Below are 18,697 nucleotides of genomic sequence, written 5' to 3'. Positions count from 1 at the left end.
CCCTGACCTATGCATGGCTCCCCAAGGTGATCAGGGGGCACCTGCCTTTTTCTGTATGCTACTTTTAAAAACAATTACTTTACAAATTGATATCGCACCTACCCACTATGGATCTCAGAGAGAGAGTGGGACATGCTCTTGGCCAGCAAGTGGGCACACCAGGCTTGGGACCCAGGGTTTGCTGCCCTCAGTACAAGTCCCTTTCTCTTACCATCCCAGGTGTCCCAGGTGTGCTGACTGGGGTGCAGGAAGAGGGGCCCAGACAGCACCCTACTCCCTTGCCGCAAATTAGGACGGGGACAAACCCTAGTTTCTGGAACTGTGGAAAGTCCTGCTTTCTGGAAAAGCACTCCTCTAGACCTGGTCCCGAGCCCTGGCTCTCCCGACGCCGCCCTGGGAACCACTGAGTTCAGTTGCAGGCCTCCCAGCTCCCCATGGTTCCCCAGCATCCAGCAGGTCAAGCCTGCCACGAGAATTCGGATGAAATGAACACTGTGCGGACACCACACACGGGAAGGGCCAGCAGGTGGGCACGTCTCCCCTCCCATGCTCCCTGGGTAGGGGGAGCCCAGACCCCCACAGCACTGCCCATATACCCCAGCTGCCCTCCATCCCAGGCTCCCCAGCTGTTGTGTAGACCCACTCCTTCTCTGCTTTAGTAATGAGTCTGGAAGCTCATCTAGAAATCCTTTATCTATGTTTTCTCTTAGAAAAAAAAAAATAAAGATCTGGTGTCCTATTGAGTGTCCGGTTTCAGGGTCTTTTTGGAAAGGTGAGAGAAGGCGCAGGGCAGCCCCCACAAGGCCATTCCTAGTCCATAAGGGCTTCTGCTCACCTGGCGCTGGAGCTGGGCTTCCCTGAGATCAGTCCCAAGGCTCTGGGCCCCAGGGGCCATGCCAGGCCTGGGGGAGGGTTGGCACAAGGGCAGGGGTGGAAGTGTTTGGACAGTTTGGCCATCAGGAGCTGGATTAACCCCACAGGCAGAGGGGAGAGGACGTGGGCCAGAGACTTGGTCCCTGAAGGGAGGGTGCTGGTGCCTTGGGCTCCAGGAAGGGGGGCCCAGCCAGGGGTCACTGGGACATATGCACCTGGGCATCTCACATGAAGGGCGGGGACTATTGGCTGTTGTCTGTGAACCATGTTAACACCTTCTGCTTGTTTTCCTTCACCCACTTGATGTTGGCTTTGGTCTTCTCTAGGGCTTGCTCCAGAGCTCGCGTGGCTGAGCCGAAGCCTGTGCCTATGTTGCTGTTCTTGAACTGCTCCAGCTGCCAGGAAAAGGGAGATTCTCAGTCTCAGGCTGAGTTTTCATGGCCCAGTGCTCGGCTCCCACTCCATGTTAATCACCCCCCACCCCAATGGGGACCACAGCCTGTTCTTCAGGACCAGAAGTGCCAGTCCGTCCCTCTCCCTGGAGCAAAATCCGTTATCTAGGGCAGAGGTTTAAAAAGGACGGCCCGGGGTAGAATCTGGCTCCTACATGTATGTAGCCTCCATTGTGAGGTTCTTCCTAGAATTGACCCTCAGTTTTTAAATGAATTACAATCTCAATCCAATCAAGGGAGGACAGAGGGACAAATTAAACAGACACTACAAGGAAACCACCAGCCAAATTCAAAATGTGGCCATTTCCACACTACAAATGATCCAGTTGCTTCAACAAATAAATGGTATTTTTGTAAAAACAGATGGTGCAGATTAAAAGATGTATTAGTACTAGAGGTTGTAGCTGAGGCAATTAGATAAGAAAGGAAGAAGTAAAACTATCTCTACTTGTAAATGACATGATTTCTGTACAGGAAATCCTAAGAGAGCTACAAAAATATTATTAAAACTAATGAGTTCGGCAAGGTTGCAGGATACAAGATCAATATACAAAAATCAATTGTTTTTCTACACACTAGCAATGAAGAATCTGCAAATGAAATTAAGAAAACAGTTTCATTTACCATAGCATCCAAAAGAATAAAATACTTAGAAAAAAATTTGACAAAAGAAGTATAAGGCTAGTATGCTAAAAACTAAAAACATTGTTGAAGGAAATTAAGAAGACCTAAATAAAAGAAAAAAAATAAATTTTTGAGTGGATTGGAAGATTTAATATTATTAACATGGCAATACTCCCCCAAAATCTACAGATTCAGTGTCATCCCTATCAAAGTTCCAGTCGCCCTTTTTTGCAGGAATTGGCAAGCTGATCCTAAAACTCATAAAGGAACGCAAGGGACACAGAGGAGCCAAACAATCATGGAAAAGAACAAAGTTGGAGGACTCATATTCCTGATTTTAAAATTCACTACAAAGCTACAGCAATCAAGACAGAGTGGTACTGGCCTAAGGATAGACAGACAGATCAATGAGATAGAATTGAGACTCCAGAAATAAACCCTCACATTTACAGTGAGTTGATTTTCAACAAGGGTGCCAAGACCAATTAAAGGGGGAAAGAATGGTCATCAACAAATGGTGCTCGGACAACAGAATAACCACATGCAAAGAATGGTACCGGATCCCTGTTTTACATAAATGAAGTAAAAATTTATCAAAGTCTTAAATGTAAGAGCTAAAATGATAAGACTCGGTGTGTAAATCTAAGTGACTTTGGATTAAGCAATTGTTTCTTAGCTACAACATGTAAAGCACAAGCAACAACAACAGAAAAAAGAAAGTTGGACTTCATCAAAATAAAAAACTTTTGTGTATCAAAAGACACTACCAAGGGAGTGAAAAGACAATCCACAGAATGGGAGAATATATTTGCAAATCATGTATCTAATAAGGGCATAATACCCAGAATACATAAAGAAAGCTTACAACTCAACAATAAAATGATAAATACCCCAATTTAAAAATGGGTGACGGATTTGAATAGACCTGGCTCCAAAGAACATACAAAGGGCCAACAAGCCCATGTAAAGATGCTCAGTATCACCAGTCCTCAGAGAAATGCACATTAAAACCACAATGAGACACCACTTCACACTCACTTAGGAGGGCTAGAATGAAGAAAAAGAAAACAACGAATGTCCACAAAGACATAAAGAAATTGCAACTCTACATTGCTGGTGAGGAGGTAAACTCCTGCCTATTGTTTTGGAAAACATTTTGGCAGTTTCTCAAAAAGTTAAACACAGAGTTGCCAAATGACTCAGTAATTCCACTCCTAGGTGTATACCCAAGAGAAATGAAAACATAATGTGCACTCCAAAATTTGTACATGAATGCTCACAGCCATGTTATTCATAATAATCGAAAGGTGGAAACAACCAAATGTTTATCAACTGATCTATGGATAAACAAAATGTGTTTTATCCATACAATGGCACATGATCATGGATAAACCTTGAGAATATTATGCTAAGTGAAAGAAGCCAGACACAAAAGGCAACATGTTGTATGAGTCCATTATATGAAATATACAGAATAGGCAAATCCATAGAGACAAAAAGCAGATTAGTGATCGTCTGGGGCTGGGGACAGAGGAATGGGGGGTGACTGTTCATACCGTGTGTCCCCAAAAATAAGACCTAGCCGGAGCATCAGCTCTAATGCGTCTTTTGGAGCAAAAATTAATATAATTTTGTTATTATATGATATTATATTAATTATATTACACCCAGTCTTATATTAACATAAGACAGGGTCTTATATTAATTTTTGCTCCAAAAGATGCATTAGAGCTGATGGTCCGGCTAGGTCTTTTTTTCGGGGAAACCCGGTAGGTACGGGGTTTCTTTTGGGGCTGATGAAAAAGTTCTAGAATTAGATGATGGTGATGGTTGTACAACCTTGTAAATATACTAAAAACCATTTAAAATGGTGAATTTTACGATACCTGAATTATATCTCAATGTAAAAAAAAAGACAAATCAACCTCATGCAGTGAGTTAACTTTGGCTTCTAACTCAAATATACATATCAATTACACAAAGAATTTTAAAAAGAACTTGGAGAATTGGAAAATGGCCTGGGTATAAGATGACTGTTGATTTTCTTAGGTTTGCTAATGACTGAGATTATATTTCAAAAATTCCTTTATTTTAGATATAAGTAAAATATATAGAGGTGAAATTATATAATAATACTGATTTTGCATGAAAATCGTCCACCCCCAAAAAATGTTAGCAAAATGTTGGTAATTATTCAATCTGGGTAATGGGTACACAGCAGTTCATGACATTCTTCTTTTTTTGCCTGTACAGAAATGCCAAGATGAACTTTTTGGATTGAACCGTCACCACTTAAAAAGTCTAGACACCCAGCTTGTCCTGTAACTGAGAGAGGCCTGGCACCATGGAGCCCGCTCTCCGTCATCATACTCGGTGGCAGCTGAATGGCGGCCGCCCCCGTAGACTGGGGATGGGCCCCAGGTTCTCGGCTTCTTACCTGTTGCAGCTCGTACTCAGTGGAGAATCGTCGGGTCACTGCCTGGATGAGGTTGGAGAAGGAGAAGGAGCCACCACCGTAACTGCAGGGCGGAGAGAGGGACTGTGAGGGGGCGGAGCTTATAATACTCAGTGCCTGACTATCCACACCGCTACCTTGTGACCGGCCCCATCCTGTAGCTGAGATGGAATGACATGCCTAAGGAGACCCCACTAGGCACCTGCACACAGGTTTCTCTGCGGTGTCCTCGTTCCCATCACTCCCGAAATCACTCCCACCAGCCAGACTTCCTTTCTCCCAGTAGGAAAAGGGGTGGCCCATGTCCCGCCTGGTCTTTCAATTCCTCCCCCGGCCCGACCTCAAGCTGGGTTCATTTCTGACCACTATGCAGTGCCCACCCCCCACTGCCAACCCTGTGGTGTCCTGTGCACACAGATTACCCCCAAGGGCACCCCTGACATGCTCTCAGCAGACTCACTCCTCAAAGAGCTTCTTCCAGTTGCTCTGGATAAAGTTCCAGGCCAGAGATTGCCCGACGACGTTGCCGGCGACGGCGATGATGGTGGAGGTGGCATCCTGCTTCCGGATTAACTCAGGGTTCAGTGTGTAACTCAGGTACCTGTGAGGACAGGATGCTGCGTCAGTAACTACTTCCAAGGGCTGCAGTCAGATGACTCGACAGAGAACCCAGGCTGGCAAAGGACCCTGCCCTCCGCCCCCTCTGCGTCCTTTCCACATCCCTTTGGCATGCTGGGGGCTGACGACCCCTTGGTCTGGCCTCCCTCTTGTAGATGGGACACTGAGTCCCCTATGCAGGGTCACGGGCTATGCAATGTCAAGTGTCATGCTGACATTGATCTGGTGCTTGGTAAATATGTCATGGGGGGACGGGAGGAGGAAGGGGTACTAGAGCCTCGAGCCCTGCCCCAGGTAGGGGGGCCACTCCTGTCTTTGACATTGAGAGTGGCCTTTTCAGGAGATGGCATATGCTGCACACAATGGGAGCCAGGAGCCCTTATCAAGACTTGGGGGCTGCACAGCTGGATGTTCAGTAAGACCCAGGTCCAGCTACATCACAGCCCTTAAAGAGAAAGAAACTGAATCACTGACAAGGAAAGACTGAGAAGCTGCAGCAGTTAAGAGCACAGGACGTGGGCCCAGACCTGGGTTCAAATCTTGGCTCTATCACTTATTATAGCTTCGGACGTTGGACAAGTTGCTTTGCTTCTCTGAGCCTCAGTGTCATCATCTGCAAAATGGGAACATCCTACCCCACTGCACAGGTTTGAGGACCCCGTGAACGACAGTGTGGAGACACCTGTGAGGCTGGTCTTTCTCCCCAACTTTGGGACCCCGGTCCCCGGTGGGGAAGGGATCTCATCCAGCTCTGCCAGCCAGTCCTACCTGTCCAGGATCCAGACTTTTTTGCTGCAAGCCAGGGCTGCTCGGAGCTTGTCGGCTTCGTTTACCACTGTGGCCTTCTGGTACTGCTCCCAGGCGAAGTCCCACTCTCTCTCGCCACCCTGGGCGATGGCGTTGCAGTAGATAGTGGACCGCAGGTTGGGGTGGATCCTGGCATGGGTGGGGATGTTAGGGGTGGAGCAGTAGCAGGGAGGGTGAAAGCAGGGTCTGGGGAGGACAGTGCAGTGTGCTTGACGGACAGATGAACAATGGGGAGGAGCGGGAGACACACTCACGGGTTATTACTGGAGTTACCCATCCACCGGCTGAAAAGCTCCGTGACCAGCTGCTTGCACTCAGGAACCCCACTGGAGCACGCGGTGCTGATGGAGTTAATCTCGTTGTACCTGCCCCAGGTGACACTTGGTCAGCTGCCTGGCCCAGACTGTAGCAAAGACTCCCCAGCTGCAGGCAGGGAGGCTGGGCTGGGGCGCTAAGCATGCAGCCTACCCTGCCCTCCGGGTCCCCCTCTTTGCTTTGCGCCTTTGGCAGCCTGGGGACCCATAGGGGCTGGCCCAGGGTCCAGCCCCAGCTTCAACGCCTAGAATCTGAATGAACGGGTTGGTGAGGGGACCTCAGAGTTTCAGTTTGATCCTTTGTGCAAAGAGGCCAGATGGGCCCACAGGCCACACACAGCCTCCAGCAGGGCCTCCGGCTCCTTGGCGGGGGTCACTCCCTATCTGGTGGCCCTAGTCAGGCCAGGAGTTAGGAGCTGCAGAAGGGGACGAGGGCAGGGCACCACATAACCTCCAGACCCAGGAGAGGTCATACTCACTGGTCTGTTAGCTTTTCTGGGCGGTTAGTCCATTTGTTGGTGACATTTTTGAAATGATTAAAGAGGGGTGTGACCTGCTTCTTCAGGTAGTTCTGGGGGAAAGAAAACATCAGTAGCTTCAAAGGGGAGATTCAAGCCTGACTTGCCTGGAGTCCCATGGAGTCTGCAATGTGGGTAAGCAGGCGGAGCCAGGACTACCATCTACAGAGGCAAAGAGGGCAGAGGCTGGGGGCCTCGACCAAGCCAGACAGGGCTCGGCGGGGCCAGCACTAGTCTGGGTTTCAGGTGACTGATCTGAGGTCCTTCCTCCTCAAGGCTTCATCAGTTTTAACGCTCTAAGTGTCACCCTTTCTTAATGTAGGGTTGGGTCCCACCAACCCCCGCCACCTGTTCCTAAGTATTCTGTATGTATTGTGGGGAATTTACAAAACACACAGAAAATACGCAGAAAATAATCACCATTCAGGAGCTTACCAAAACTATGATTTCCAAGTTGATGCACTTCCCCCTTCTTTTTTCTTTTCTACCTTGCATAGCTACAATTCTGCATGCTGCACTTTTTACCTGGCATTGTAATGTAAGCCTCACCCATGTTATTAAAATCCTCTGCAGACTCTGGTTCAACACCGTAATCATCTGTCATGTGCGCCAACAGAAATCCATATCCAAACCCAGAAAGAATAAACCCCCAAGAAAAAAGAAAACAGGAAAGGAGAGAAGAGTGGGTAAGGGGTCCACACAGTTTAGGGGCTGGAAGGCAGAGCGCGGCAGGTGTCAGAGGTTTTCGAGAGGGAGAAGATGTGCAGCAGGGAAGCTGCCTGCCAGGGGAGGTGGAGACAGAAGCAAGGAGACCTGCTGTGGCGGGCTCAGCACTAGAGGCAGGGGCTGTAAACAAGGCGAGCGAGTCCAAGTATGCAGAGGGGATAATCAAACCCCCAGCCCTCACGGCCCTCCTCGCAGCAGGCCACACCCCCCACCATGGGCGAGGCTGAATCAGAGGGGTTCAGCACTGCGGGTCACCAGACACAGTGGGAGGATGGCTGGACTGCAGAGAGGACCACACGTAAAAGTTTACGTGCTGAATGGAGGTGTCTCCAGTTGCCGTCCCCACTCTGATTCTAGAGAGCACCGCCAGACTCACTGCATAAGACAGAGGATAACACTCTGAAAACTGAATGGTCTCAAGGGAACACAGATATGATTTCTGAGGGTCCCCATGAAGAGTCACGTGGCCACCCAGTCACTCCACAACAAGACCCACAGGCAACACACCCCACCTCCCCACGGAGCTTCCAATCACTTTTTATTATCTCACTCTCAAATCCAAAGGGGCAGCTCAGCCTCCAACTTGAAAGAGGTGACCAAAACCAACAGATGACACAGGGGAAACAAATCAATGGAGAAGAAAACTTCGGGAAAGCCTGTGATGAATATCCTCTGAGAGTTCAGAGAAGTTACTGCACAGGATGCTAGAGCCAGGAACAACCCTTGGAAGTTTAAAAATACAACAGAAGAAATGAACACACTCTGTAGAGGAGAGCTGGTGTGTTACCCCGAGGGCATATCCCAGAGGGTCGAACAAAGTCAACACTCTGGGAAAGAGAAAAGAAAATGGGAGGACCAGTACAGGAGCAGTAAGTTGGATTAACAGGGGTCCCAGAAAAAGAGACCCTTAAAAAAAAAGAAAGAAAGGAACAAAAGAAAGGAAGAAAGTTTAAAGGAGCAATGCAAAAATGTCCAGAATGAAAGAGTAGTAGGATGAGAAAGGCCCACCAGGATTGACAGAAGAGCCCACAAGCTTCCAGAAGGGGAAACTGGCCATATTCAAAGGACTGGAAATGAGAAAGGCTCTGGGCTTCTCAACAGCAACACAAGAGGCTTGACGTCAGTGGAGCAAGACCTGACATTTTCTGAGGAATAACTCCAACCTAGAAACTTCTAAAGCCAGCTAAGTTCTCAATCCAACATGGAGGCACAATAAAGACATTTCAGACCATTTACTTCAGAACACCACCTCTTATGAGCCCCATCTCAGAAACTGGAAGGGTAAAGGGGGTCAAATATATGGTGACAGAAGGAGAACTGACTCTGGGTGATGAGCACGCCATGTGATATATAGATGATGTCTTATAGAATTGCACATTTAAAACCTATGTAATTTTACTAACCAGTGTCACCCCAAAAAATTTAATTAGGAAAAATAAAAACTCTTAGAAGATGTGCACCCCTATGAGTGAAAAAATATAAAGGAAGAACCCATGGGCTCAGGGAACAAGAGAGCCGCTCAACATGGGAGCTGAGTGGGGTTCTAAAAAAAAAAGGGGAGGGTTCCTCCAGGAAAAAGCAAATCACAGTATTCTACATGGCTCAGCAGAGAATGTTAGTTCAATAATCACAACAAAGCTAAATACTGAGTTGACCCAATATTGTGATTGAACCTCCTTAAGAGGATGGGGTGAATCCAAGGTAGGAAGATTAACGAATTAAAATGAGTTAAACTCATTAATCATAACACCTCATTTACCATGACAGGAAGTTAATAATGTGAAAAATTTTTAATAAAAAAATGATCCCTTCAAGTATGATCTAATGGCTACGTAATATTCCATCAAAAGGATATCATCCTACTTAACTAATCCCCAACTATTAGACGTTTAAGTGTTTGGGTTTTTTTTTTCTTTCGGTCTTTTATAAACCACAGTGCAATGAATATCTCCACGGAGCCCGCTTTCCCCCTGGTCTCCCTAGTGGGAGCCTCAGCACCCCATGCCTCAAACCTATTAACACCTGGATCTCCCTCCCTTTCCGCCCCGTTGGCAGTTGAGGCAGGTACGGGCCTGCTCATTTCACAGAGGGACTCACTGGGGCTGAAGAGGGCTACCCAAGGCCACACAGCTGGGGAGAGACAGGCCTCCTGCCCCCCAGCACAGTGTCTTTTTCTGTGCCTTCTGAATGTGCCAACTTCCAAATCGCACACTTGACCGGAAGTCCAGGTCCTTTCCGTGGGCCGCCCGACCTGCTCTCTTGTTCAGCCCTTACTCCCTTCCCCCCCAATCCTCCTGCCCTCACTAAGTTGCTCGGTCCTCACACCCTGCCAGCCATGCCCCTCTGTACCTGCATGAAGGGGTAGACCTCGGAGCGGTCGAACATGAGCTTGAAGTAGCTCAGGCTGCTCAGGGCAGCCTGCCAAGGCAGGTACTCTGTCTCTCGGATCAGGAAGAGGGTGTTGTCCAGCGCCAGGGTGACAGGAACCTTTTGGGCACTGGAGGAGAAACAGAGGGGCTCAAGTGAGCACCCATATCCAGTCCAGCCCCCTCCTGGAGCCCGAGGTCCTAGAGCCCCAAATGAGCCAGCTCCAGTGTTCACCAGGAGTTGGGGCGTGGGTGCTGGGTGGTGGCCCAAGGCTAGCCCAGGCTCCGCCCTCACCCACTGCCCGTCACAATCCCTTGCTTATTATCCCCATTTTACATATGAGGAAACCGAGGTTCAGAGAGGCCAAGTGACTTGTCTAAGGCCACACAGCCCCGAAGAGACAGAGCTTAGATTCAAGGACAAAAAGCCTGCGCTCTCTACTCAGCCTATGTCCTCCGATTCGCTTGGCCCTCTTGGCATTTCTCACGCCTCCTCATGCTATCTGTACATCTGTCCATGTTTGTGCATGACATCACTTGTATCACAGAGCTCAGCACACCAGGTGCTCAATATTTGTTTCTCCATGCTATACCTCGTCTGTCCTGTCTTTCCCAGACTTTTTGGCACCTAGCAGCACAGCAGCCTGGCACACAGCTAGCCCTCAGGAAAAGACTGGTGCCATGGAATACACTCATTTTGGAGCTGGACAGGCCTGAGTCTGACTGTCAGGCGCCACGTGCCTCAGGCAAGGTACACAAACTCTGAGTCTCAGATTCCTTATCTGGGAAATGGGCTGTAACATTGACGATTTTGGGGTGGGGGCGGGGGTAGGGAGGGGTGCACAGAGTGCGGGGAGCCCGCTGCTCTGTGCCTGGCACATGGTGAGGACAACTGGTTCTCACTATGGAAACGCACTTGCTGAAGTCACCAGGCCTTCCCCGGCAGAGCCAGTCTGGGCCTAAGGAGGAAGGGGACACTCACCTGGCCAGGTCGAAGGCGTCGTGGATGACCTGTGCCCGATTGATGACAGGGATGGCCTAGAAGGGGCAACGGAGTGTGTGACCTCGGGGTGACCTTGGGCTGAGCCTGGGGCAGGAGACGGGGTGGGGTGGCAGACACCCACCGACAGATCTGTGTTTAGCTGATTCTGAATCTTCTTCCAGTTGTCTTCGTCGTAGTTCACCTGGTAATAGCCCGTCACATTGAGGTTCAACAGGACCCAATCATTGCCTGTGGTTTTGAACAGATCACTCTGATCTGTGGAGAGAGAGCAGGGCTAGGGTGAGGCTGCCCGGAAGACCACAGGCTGACCCTTGGCCCTCCTCTCCAGGCTGCTGTGCAGCCTGGCACCAGCTGACCCACAAGCCTTTGGGGCGATGCCAAGGAAAGGGGAAGAGAAGGGGTGTAGGCCCAGGCTGCCGAGCCAAATTCTGCCTCCGGCTGGCTGGTGACCTCAGACAGACCACGGGCCATATCTGAACCTCAGTGCCCGCCCTGCCAAGCACAGGGTCCATGTGGCTGGGCCAGTGGCAGCTGCTTGGACATCTCTACCCACAAACCTCCAGGCCACTCAGACTCTAGTCCTCTCCATCCTCCTCTCTCTCAGCTTGTAACCGCTGTATCACACCCCAGTCACCCAGTAGGAAGCCAAGGCTTCCCATCCAGTTGCTCCCTCAATGCTGCCTGAGTTCCATGGGGTTCAGCGCCCCTCCTTTCCTTCTCTCCCTTCCATCCTTTCTCCTGGCAGCCAGAGGGGACCTTTCCATCCCTGCAGGTCAGGCCCAGTCATGTGCCCACTTCCCACCTGTCCCAGCTCCTCCTGGCCCAAGGACACAGCCATTGTCTACTGCAGCCTGCAGGGACCGCTACTCAGTCCCCACATTCCCTCCTGCCTCTAACGTCTTGCACTTGCTATGTCCTCTGCCTGGAATACTCTTCTCTGCCACCATTAGCCTAGCTAACTGCTACTTCTCCTCTAAGACTCAGCTCATCTCCTCCAGGAAGCCTTCCCTGACTGTTCCATGAAGTTGAATCTTCCTTATTGCCAGCTCCTGTGCTCCAGTAACCCAGAGGCTATACATGCCCCTGTTAAAGCCCTCAGCACAGCTCTGGAATGTTTTAACTGCTTGCCTTCCTTCCCTTCATCTGCAGCCTTGGCTTAGGTAGAGGACGGCTTGCCTTGACCTAGGTTTCCTCAGTGCCTGGCAGAGTAGGGCTGCTCATTCTATGTGCCAGGCACTGTTTGAAGCATATTGCGTGGAGTTTCTCCTCTAATCCTCACACAACTCAATGGGGTTGTGTTCTTAGCACCATTTTATAGACGAGGAAATGGAGACCAGAGAGGGAGGGTAACTTGCCCAGAATCACACAGCTGGGCAGCAGCACAGTAAAGATTAGAACCAAAGAAGTTGGCTCCATTTGGTGAATGAAATGATGAAGGAAGCCCTCTCTGAGGCTGCCGTAATCTCCAGAACATGGGCCAGGAGCTGGGCGTGTTGGGTGGGGGCTACTATCCACGAGGACAGGGCTGCCTTACTTTGTGGGACGCCGTCCAGCCAATACTTGTCCTGCGGTTTACCATTTCTGATAGACGAGATGGGAACAATCCACAGGTAGCTGCAACAAGAGAACCAAAGGCCGGGCGGTGAGAGACATCAGCTCTTGGCCGCTGCCAGCAAAGAGCAATGCTGCCTAGGCTCCCACTTTCTGCTTGGCTCTGACACCAAGCTCCCCATCTTCTTGGCCCGAGAGAAAGAGCCTGTCTACAGCCACTGGGGCTGGGACTACAGCAGACCAGAGCCTGCTATGGTCTGGGGGTCCCAGAGCAACTGCCCCTCAGAACCCTCACGAAGACGCCTGCCTCGGTGACCTGTCTGCTCACCTGAAATTTGAGGGACGAGTGACTACGGACGTGGGGTCAAGGAGGAAGTGCTGCTGGGAGATGCTCCCCGTCCTGGTGTCCACGGTGAGGAGGGGGAAGCCCATCTGCAGGATCCAGCGGTCCATGATGTTACGCACGGAGGTGGGCAGCTTGATTTTTTCCTGATTGTCTACAGCCTTGGGCAGAGCCAGAGGGTGCAGCTGTCAGCTCACTGGCCCCCTTGCACCCCGCCCATCCAGGGCAGCCCCGGCAGCCGCCGACTTCTCCCTGTGGTATCGCTTCCCGGGGGAGGAGCACTGGGCTGGGGGCAGGAGTTGGGGCCCAGCCTGGCTCTGTCTTTCCTTGGTTGCCCAGTGCTGGGTGAGCGAGAACTTCCTGGTTTGTTCCGTATTGATTAATCATATCTGTGTGGCCCCCCCATTGTGTGGTCCAATCTGAGATAGGTGGGTATGTGTTGGAGAGGGGGGCCCAGGATGCCCATTGTTCAGCCGAACTACCCAAGGACAATGAGAAGGGAGAGGAGACAGAGGTGAGTGGAAACCAGTGTCACAGTCAGGGCCAGGGAGAAGGCCATGGGCACCCAGACGGGGTCTGGGAACAGGCTTAGGGTGATTGTTACTGGCTTTTTAGGTCTTTTTTCATCTTTTTCCATGCACGTGCATTGCTTTTGTGATAACAACAAAAGCCCAACAACATCTGTTAATAACTGAGAAAATAAAAACCTAAGAACAGGGCAAGAAGGCAGGCAGAAGAGCATGTCAGAGGGTACAGGCTGCGAGGAGAGGGGAGCTGTGGGGGCTGCAGAGAGAGGGGGCTCAGGGGAAGAGGGAGCAGGAGAAAAGCATGGAGCTGGAGGGGCACCTAGCGTGGAGAAGGGCTCAGCTTTACAGGAGAGGAGGAGTGGGGCAAGGAGGCAGTGCAAGAAGACAGAGGAAGTGCAGGGGAGGGACCGAGCCAAGGAGGTGCCTCCTATCAGTGGGCCGAGGGAAGAGGAGGTGTGGGCCCGGCTCACGGCAGAGGGAACTGGCAGGAGGGCCCTGGAGCCCAGCTGTGACTGTGACAGAGCCCTGCGACTCCTCTCCCTGGTCGGACTGGCCGTGGAGCCTGCGTATCCGGGGACTGGAGGGGTCAGTTGGGCTGAGGAGGGCCTCAGGGAAGGAGGGTGCTGCTGTGAGGGAGAGGAAGAGAGGGGGCCTGGCAAACTCCAAGCCCAGGAGAGGCAGAAGGGGCGGGAGAAGGTGGGGGGCAGTCGGAGGGTTGGCGCCACAGCAGGGGCTGCTCGGGGCCTGAGCGGACAGGAGTGAAGGTGGGACCACCTGGGAGGGTCCGTGTGTGCTGAGTATGCTGGTGTGGGAAGTCGTGCCTGGGAGGGGCCAGAAGGGCCCATGGCAACTGCGGGGGCGCGTTTCCTCAGCACTGAGGTGAGGGGACTCCTCGGCGGCCGTCAGGAGCTCACCACAGCGTGAGGAAGGTCACCTGCTGGGCTCTTGACCTACAGTCTTTCTCAACACCTTCAAGGAGCGACCGTTCTGCAGATGACCAACCAAGCTTCCAAATGACCTGTCTGGGCTGGTAAGCAGTGCAGCTGGCCACCTTCTCATACATGTGCTGCCCTAAGGTCTTCTAGCATCTCAAGACCCCCACAGAACGGCTTCCAGGGGGCCGGCTATTACTTACCTTCTGCAGGTGTTCCCACAAGTCCAGGTAGGTGGTGCTGCTGTAGGCAAAGGTATTGAGGTAGGACTGTGGGAAGATAGGCCACGGTGAGGGCAAAGCTGGTATCCCCCGGGCTCTCCCACTCAACCTCTGTGGTCGGCCAGGGCTCAGGGGCCAGGGGCAAGGGCTGGAGAAGAGCGCCCCACCACACCACCGCCACCACAGGCTGGCCACACGCACTCACCGCCAGGCCCTTCTTGAACAGGTCCTCCGTCAGGAAGTCGGACAGCATCCGGAGCACCGAGCCTCCCTGGGGAGGGCGGGGAGGGAGCTGAGCTGGCTGTACTGAGCCAGCAGGGGCCTGTGACCCCACTGGGCCGGGACAGGGGCTCCATGGGGCCCCTGGGGGCCAGGTCCCCCCCTCCCTCCCCACGACCCCCACTGAGATGGCAGCACCTTGCTGTACGAGATGGAGTCGAACATCTCGCTGATCTGGGCTGGCGTGTTGACCTCCGAGGCCGGGGCGGACAGCGGGTGGGAGGAGGCCAGCGCGTCCACGGCCATCACGCGGTACAGCTCGTTCTGCACTATGAGGTCTTTCTGCGAATCCCCGGCAGCCGTCAGTAGACTGGCCTGCAAGGGGGCACCCACGGCTTCCCCCGCCCCTGCCCGGCCTGCAGATCCCAGGGCCCCTGCACAGCTGGCTCACCAGGTTCCAGGTGGGTTCTGCATAGTCAGCACCCAGGTACTCCACGTAGGAGGCAAAGCCCTCATTCAGCCACAAGTCATTCCACCAGGCCACGGTCACCAGGTTCCCAAACCACTGTAGGGGAGGGGGGTTAGCCCGGCCAGCTACTCTGGCCTTGCAGTCACTAAAAGCACCCAGAGGGACCCTTCCCGAGTGTGCAAACATGCCAGACCTAGGCTCAGCGCTTCTCTGCCATTGTGACTGCCCCTGCTACCTTGCCCGCTGCCGAGGGCAGAGACGGGACCTGTGCCATCACCTCTCAGCCTCCCGTGTCCTTCTCTGCACTCCCTATGGGGGGTACCTGGTGCGCCAGCTCGTGAGCAATAACGGTGACCACGCGCTCCTTGTTGCTGCTGGACGAGGACTGCGGGTCAAACAGCAGGGAGTTCTCCCGGTACGTCACCAACCCCCAGTTCTCCATGGCGCCAGCGTTGAAGTCGGGCAAGCCGATCTGGTCTGGGGAAGCCAGGCAGTGGGCAGGATGGCCTCTGGGTGCGGGGCCCCCTCTGCTGCCCCCCACGGCGGGCCCTACACTCACCGGATTTCTCAAGTGGGTAGGCTGTGTTATAATGTTGAGCGAAGAAGCTGAGGATGGGGCCTGTCTTGTTCAGGGCATACATGCCGTGACCTGCCGCGGTTGCACTAGGTCGAGCCCAGATCCGTATCTACGAAAAGGATGGAGGTCAACCAGGGGCCCCCTCTGGGGTCCTGGTGCAGGTGGGCGGAGTCTCCAGGCCTGGACGAGGTCAAACTGGGAGGTCTGGTCACAGAAGAGAGGGCTGGGGGCCTCTGAGGGGCTTTCAGTCCCAGGTAGGAGCCTCTGGGGAAAAACAGCAGTCAGAGCCACCATCTGTCTGGCAGCCCTGAGTCGGGAACTCCCTTCATGAGGACAGACCCATTTTTCAGATGCAGAGACTGAGGGTCAGAGAACTCAGCTAAGAGGACTCAGAACTGGGATTCAAACACTGGCCACAATCAGTGGCTAGGACAGGGATGAGAAGACACAGGACTATCCCTCCGGCCCGGCCAAGGCTGGGGAAGGGCAAGGAGGTGCAGCTTCGTACCAACACGTCATTAGGCGCCTTCTGCTCCACACTTGTGAACTCACTAACGATGTAGGCCAGCAGGTACGTGGACATGACAGGCGTGGTGTGGAACTCGGTGACGCTCCAGGTGGAGTCATTCAGGAACGGGACACTGGGGCCTGGGAATGGAGCACTCAGGCATGCAGGCATGCACCCTTTCTCCAACCCTGCACCCCAGCCCTTGGGTGCTGGCTTCCCAGGGCTGTGTGGCCCCCGGACAGACCCGCTCACCTTTGGGCAGCATGTTGGACAGGGCTGTGAGGTTACGGGGGTAGATGAGAGTGATGTTAAATGTCGCCTTCATGGCCGGTTCGTCGAAGCATGGGAAGGATTTCCGGGCATCTGCAGACTGCATCTGCGTCGTGGCCAGCACCCTGCCCAAACCAGGTGTTAGAGGGGTGCCGGCACAATGCCTGCACCCGTGGGGGGAGGAAGAGGACTTTGGGGGGCTGCTGGGGGTGCAGGGGAAGGGGTACACGGAAGGATGCTCTGGCTTAATCCCTGGCCTCCCCATCTCCCACAGGCAGCCTCTGGTTCCCAACAGGCCAGCAGACTCTGGCATAACCTTATGGACTCAGGGTCAAAGTCCTGGCAGGCTCCATCCCTGTTACCTAGGAGACTGAGGGCAATTTCTCTCCTCGGAGCCTCAGTTTTCCTAGCTATCCAAAGGGCACTTTCATCACTTATCCCTGACTCCCTAATGTGGGGTAAGGAGGCCCTCAGGGAAAGGCTTTGTGGTCTCAGTAGTTGCTCCACCAGAGCTGTGTTTGGAGCAATGAGCCAGCCAAAGGCTCCAGAAGTTTCCAAGGCATCAAAGCCAAGGCCGTCCTCGGCCTTAGCTCTTCCTCAGCACTGAGGACGTGCCCCCACCGGGCAGACGCAGGTCCCACTTACTTTTTGACATTGCCATCCATGTACTCGCTGCGGTAGAAGCCTGCCAGGTCATCGGCCAACTCGCCCACAAACTCACTGTCCATCTCGTACATGCTGCCCGCCTGCAGCTCGCCGTTAAGATGCACCACCAGGTACTCGGTGAGCTCTACCAGCTCGGTCCTGTCGATGGTGGGGGGCTGGGAGCCCCCCACACCCCGCAGGGTCACCCTGTGCCCGTTGGGGGTGGTGTAGTTGAGCTTCTTGCTATGGATGATGATGAGATTGGTGGGCTCCTTGCAGGTAAAGCGGACGGTGCTCCAGCCCTTGAAGATGTACAGGCCATTGTTGTCGGGGGTGAGGAAAGGCTGCAGCTTTACGTTGTAAGACTCAGGCACCAGGGTCCGGGGGAGGCGGTACCGGTTCCACGGCTTGCTCTGGTCCAAGGTGGTGCTCACGGTAGTGGCGGGGCTGGTGGGGACCACACCAGGAGAGCTCTCGGCGTTCTTGTTCTTCTCCTGCGAGTACAGCACCGACAGAGCAATAATGGTGCTCACGGCTGCCAGGCCCAGCAGTATGCCCAGGACGACGTGGGGCTTGGCCATGGTGAGGGTGGAGAGGGAGCTGGGGGAGGCTCAGGGCAGGCAGGGAACAGGGCCGCCTGGGGCCAGGCTTATATCCCGGAGGGGAGGAGCCCACAGCCCGCAGACTAGGCAAAAATTAACCCGGCCTCAGACAGCCGGAGGTCACTGGACTGGGCAGGGGTGTGCTTTGCCCAGGCTCCGGAGAAGAGATCCAGGAATAGTGCACCTGCCGGGAGCAAACAGTGTCTGGTTATAGGCTGCAGGCTGCCCTGGAGCCTGCCCAACCAAGGGCGGAAGGGTAGGGGGCAGCCTGGGCCCAGAGGGTAGGGTAGCGGGCAGGTGGCACTGAGCTGTGTGCACATTGAGGCAGTGGGGCAGAAGCAGGAGGATCGGGGTTAGAGTCAGGGAAGGACTTCCTACAGCAAGAGGTGGGAGACGCAGAGAAGGGAGGGTCAGTTTCTGGGTCAAGAACACACTGGGTCTCCCCTGTGGTCGGATGCTGGAAAGATGCCTGGGTTCCTCAGTGACGCGCTCCCAGCCTCCCCTGCATTCCTCCAGAGCAGACCGGGCTCCCAGGTGTCCCTCCCTTGCCCTTCCTGCCAATAAATGGTTTTCCTCAATTATCAGCTCACTGAGTAGAAAACAATAAGTTGTTTTGCCTTTTCAAGAGAGGAGCCTGGTGGAGGCTTAACCTTTTCCCAGCCGTGACCTTGGGCAGGTAGCTTTATCTTCCTGAGATCTCTTTCCTCTTAAACAAGAATAGTGTTCACCGCTGAGGTTTGTTGGACAGATTTAATGAGAAAACATATTAAACGCCAAACAGTAGAACCTAAAAATCACCCCCGCTTCATACTCCGAGTTCATCGACTGCCTCTTTTCCTATACTTGGTAAAAATGAAGATATTCCTTATCGTACTCAATAAAATACGTTCTTCGTGTAAAGCAATGTTCGTTATTACCTTTCCATCCACCAGCCCAGTTTTTCAGACCTGGCCCTGACCCCCACATCCAATCCCCCCACACCCCGATCTCACCATGTCCTTGGTCAAAGCCATTCTCATTGTTTCTGTGGACACCGCTGTACCCTCGTGGACTCCCCACTTGCACTCAGGCCCCCTC

General features: G+C 53.0%; 1 protein-coding gene across 1 annotated transcript; it reads right to left on the bottom strand.

Moving 5' to 3' along the window:
* Window positions 1–739: 739 nt before the first annotated feature.
* ANPEP (alanyl aminopeptidase, membrane) lies at window positions 740–17,667 on the bottom strand. Its single transcript, XM_033100218.1, has 20 exons — window positions 17,019–17,667; window positions 16,356–16,498; window positions 16,104–16,243; window positions 15,578–15,704; window positions 15,341–15,495; window positions 15,001–15,114; window positions 14,748–14,891; window positions 14,536–14,601; window positions 14,313–14,378; window positions 12,636–12,811; window positions 12,291–12,370; window positions 10,878–11,011; window positions 10,736–10,791; window positions 9,737–9,884; window positions 6,623–6,714; window positions 6,084–6,194; window positions 5,791–5,958; window positions 4,865–5,005; window positions 4,387–4,468; window positions 740–1,268 (listed from the first exon to the last, which is right to left on the bottom strand). The coding sequence occupies exons 1-20, from the start codon at window positions 17,597–17,599 to the stop codon at window positions 1,116–1,118; spliced, it is 2,877 nt and encodes a 958-aa protein (XP_032956109.1). The 5' UTR covers window positions 17,600–17,667; the 3' UTR covers window positions 740–1,115.
* Between the last annotated feature and the right edge of the window lie 1,030 nt (window positions 17,668–18,697).

Source organism: Rhinolophus ferrumequinum, chromosome 28, assembly GCF_004115265.2.
Source record: "Rhinolophus ferrumequinum isolate MPI-CBG mRhiFer1 chromosome 28, mRhiFer1_v1.p, whole genome shotgun sequence".
In the NCBI taxonomy this organism is placed as follows: Eukaryota; Metazoa; Chordata; class Mammalia; order Chiroptera; family Rhinolophidae; genus Rhinolophus; species Rhinolophus ferrumequinum.
This window is presented reverse-complemented; position numbering and strand designations above follow the sequence as displayed.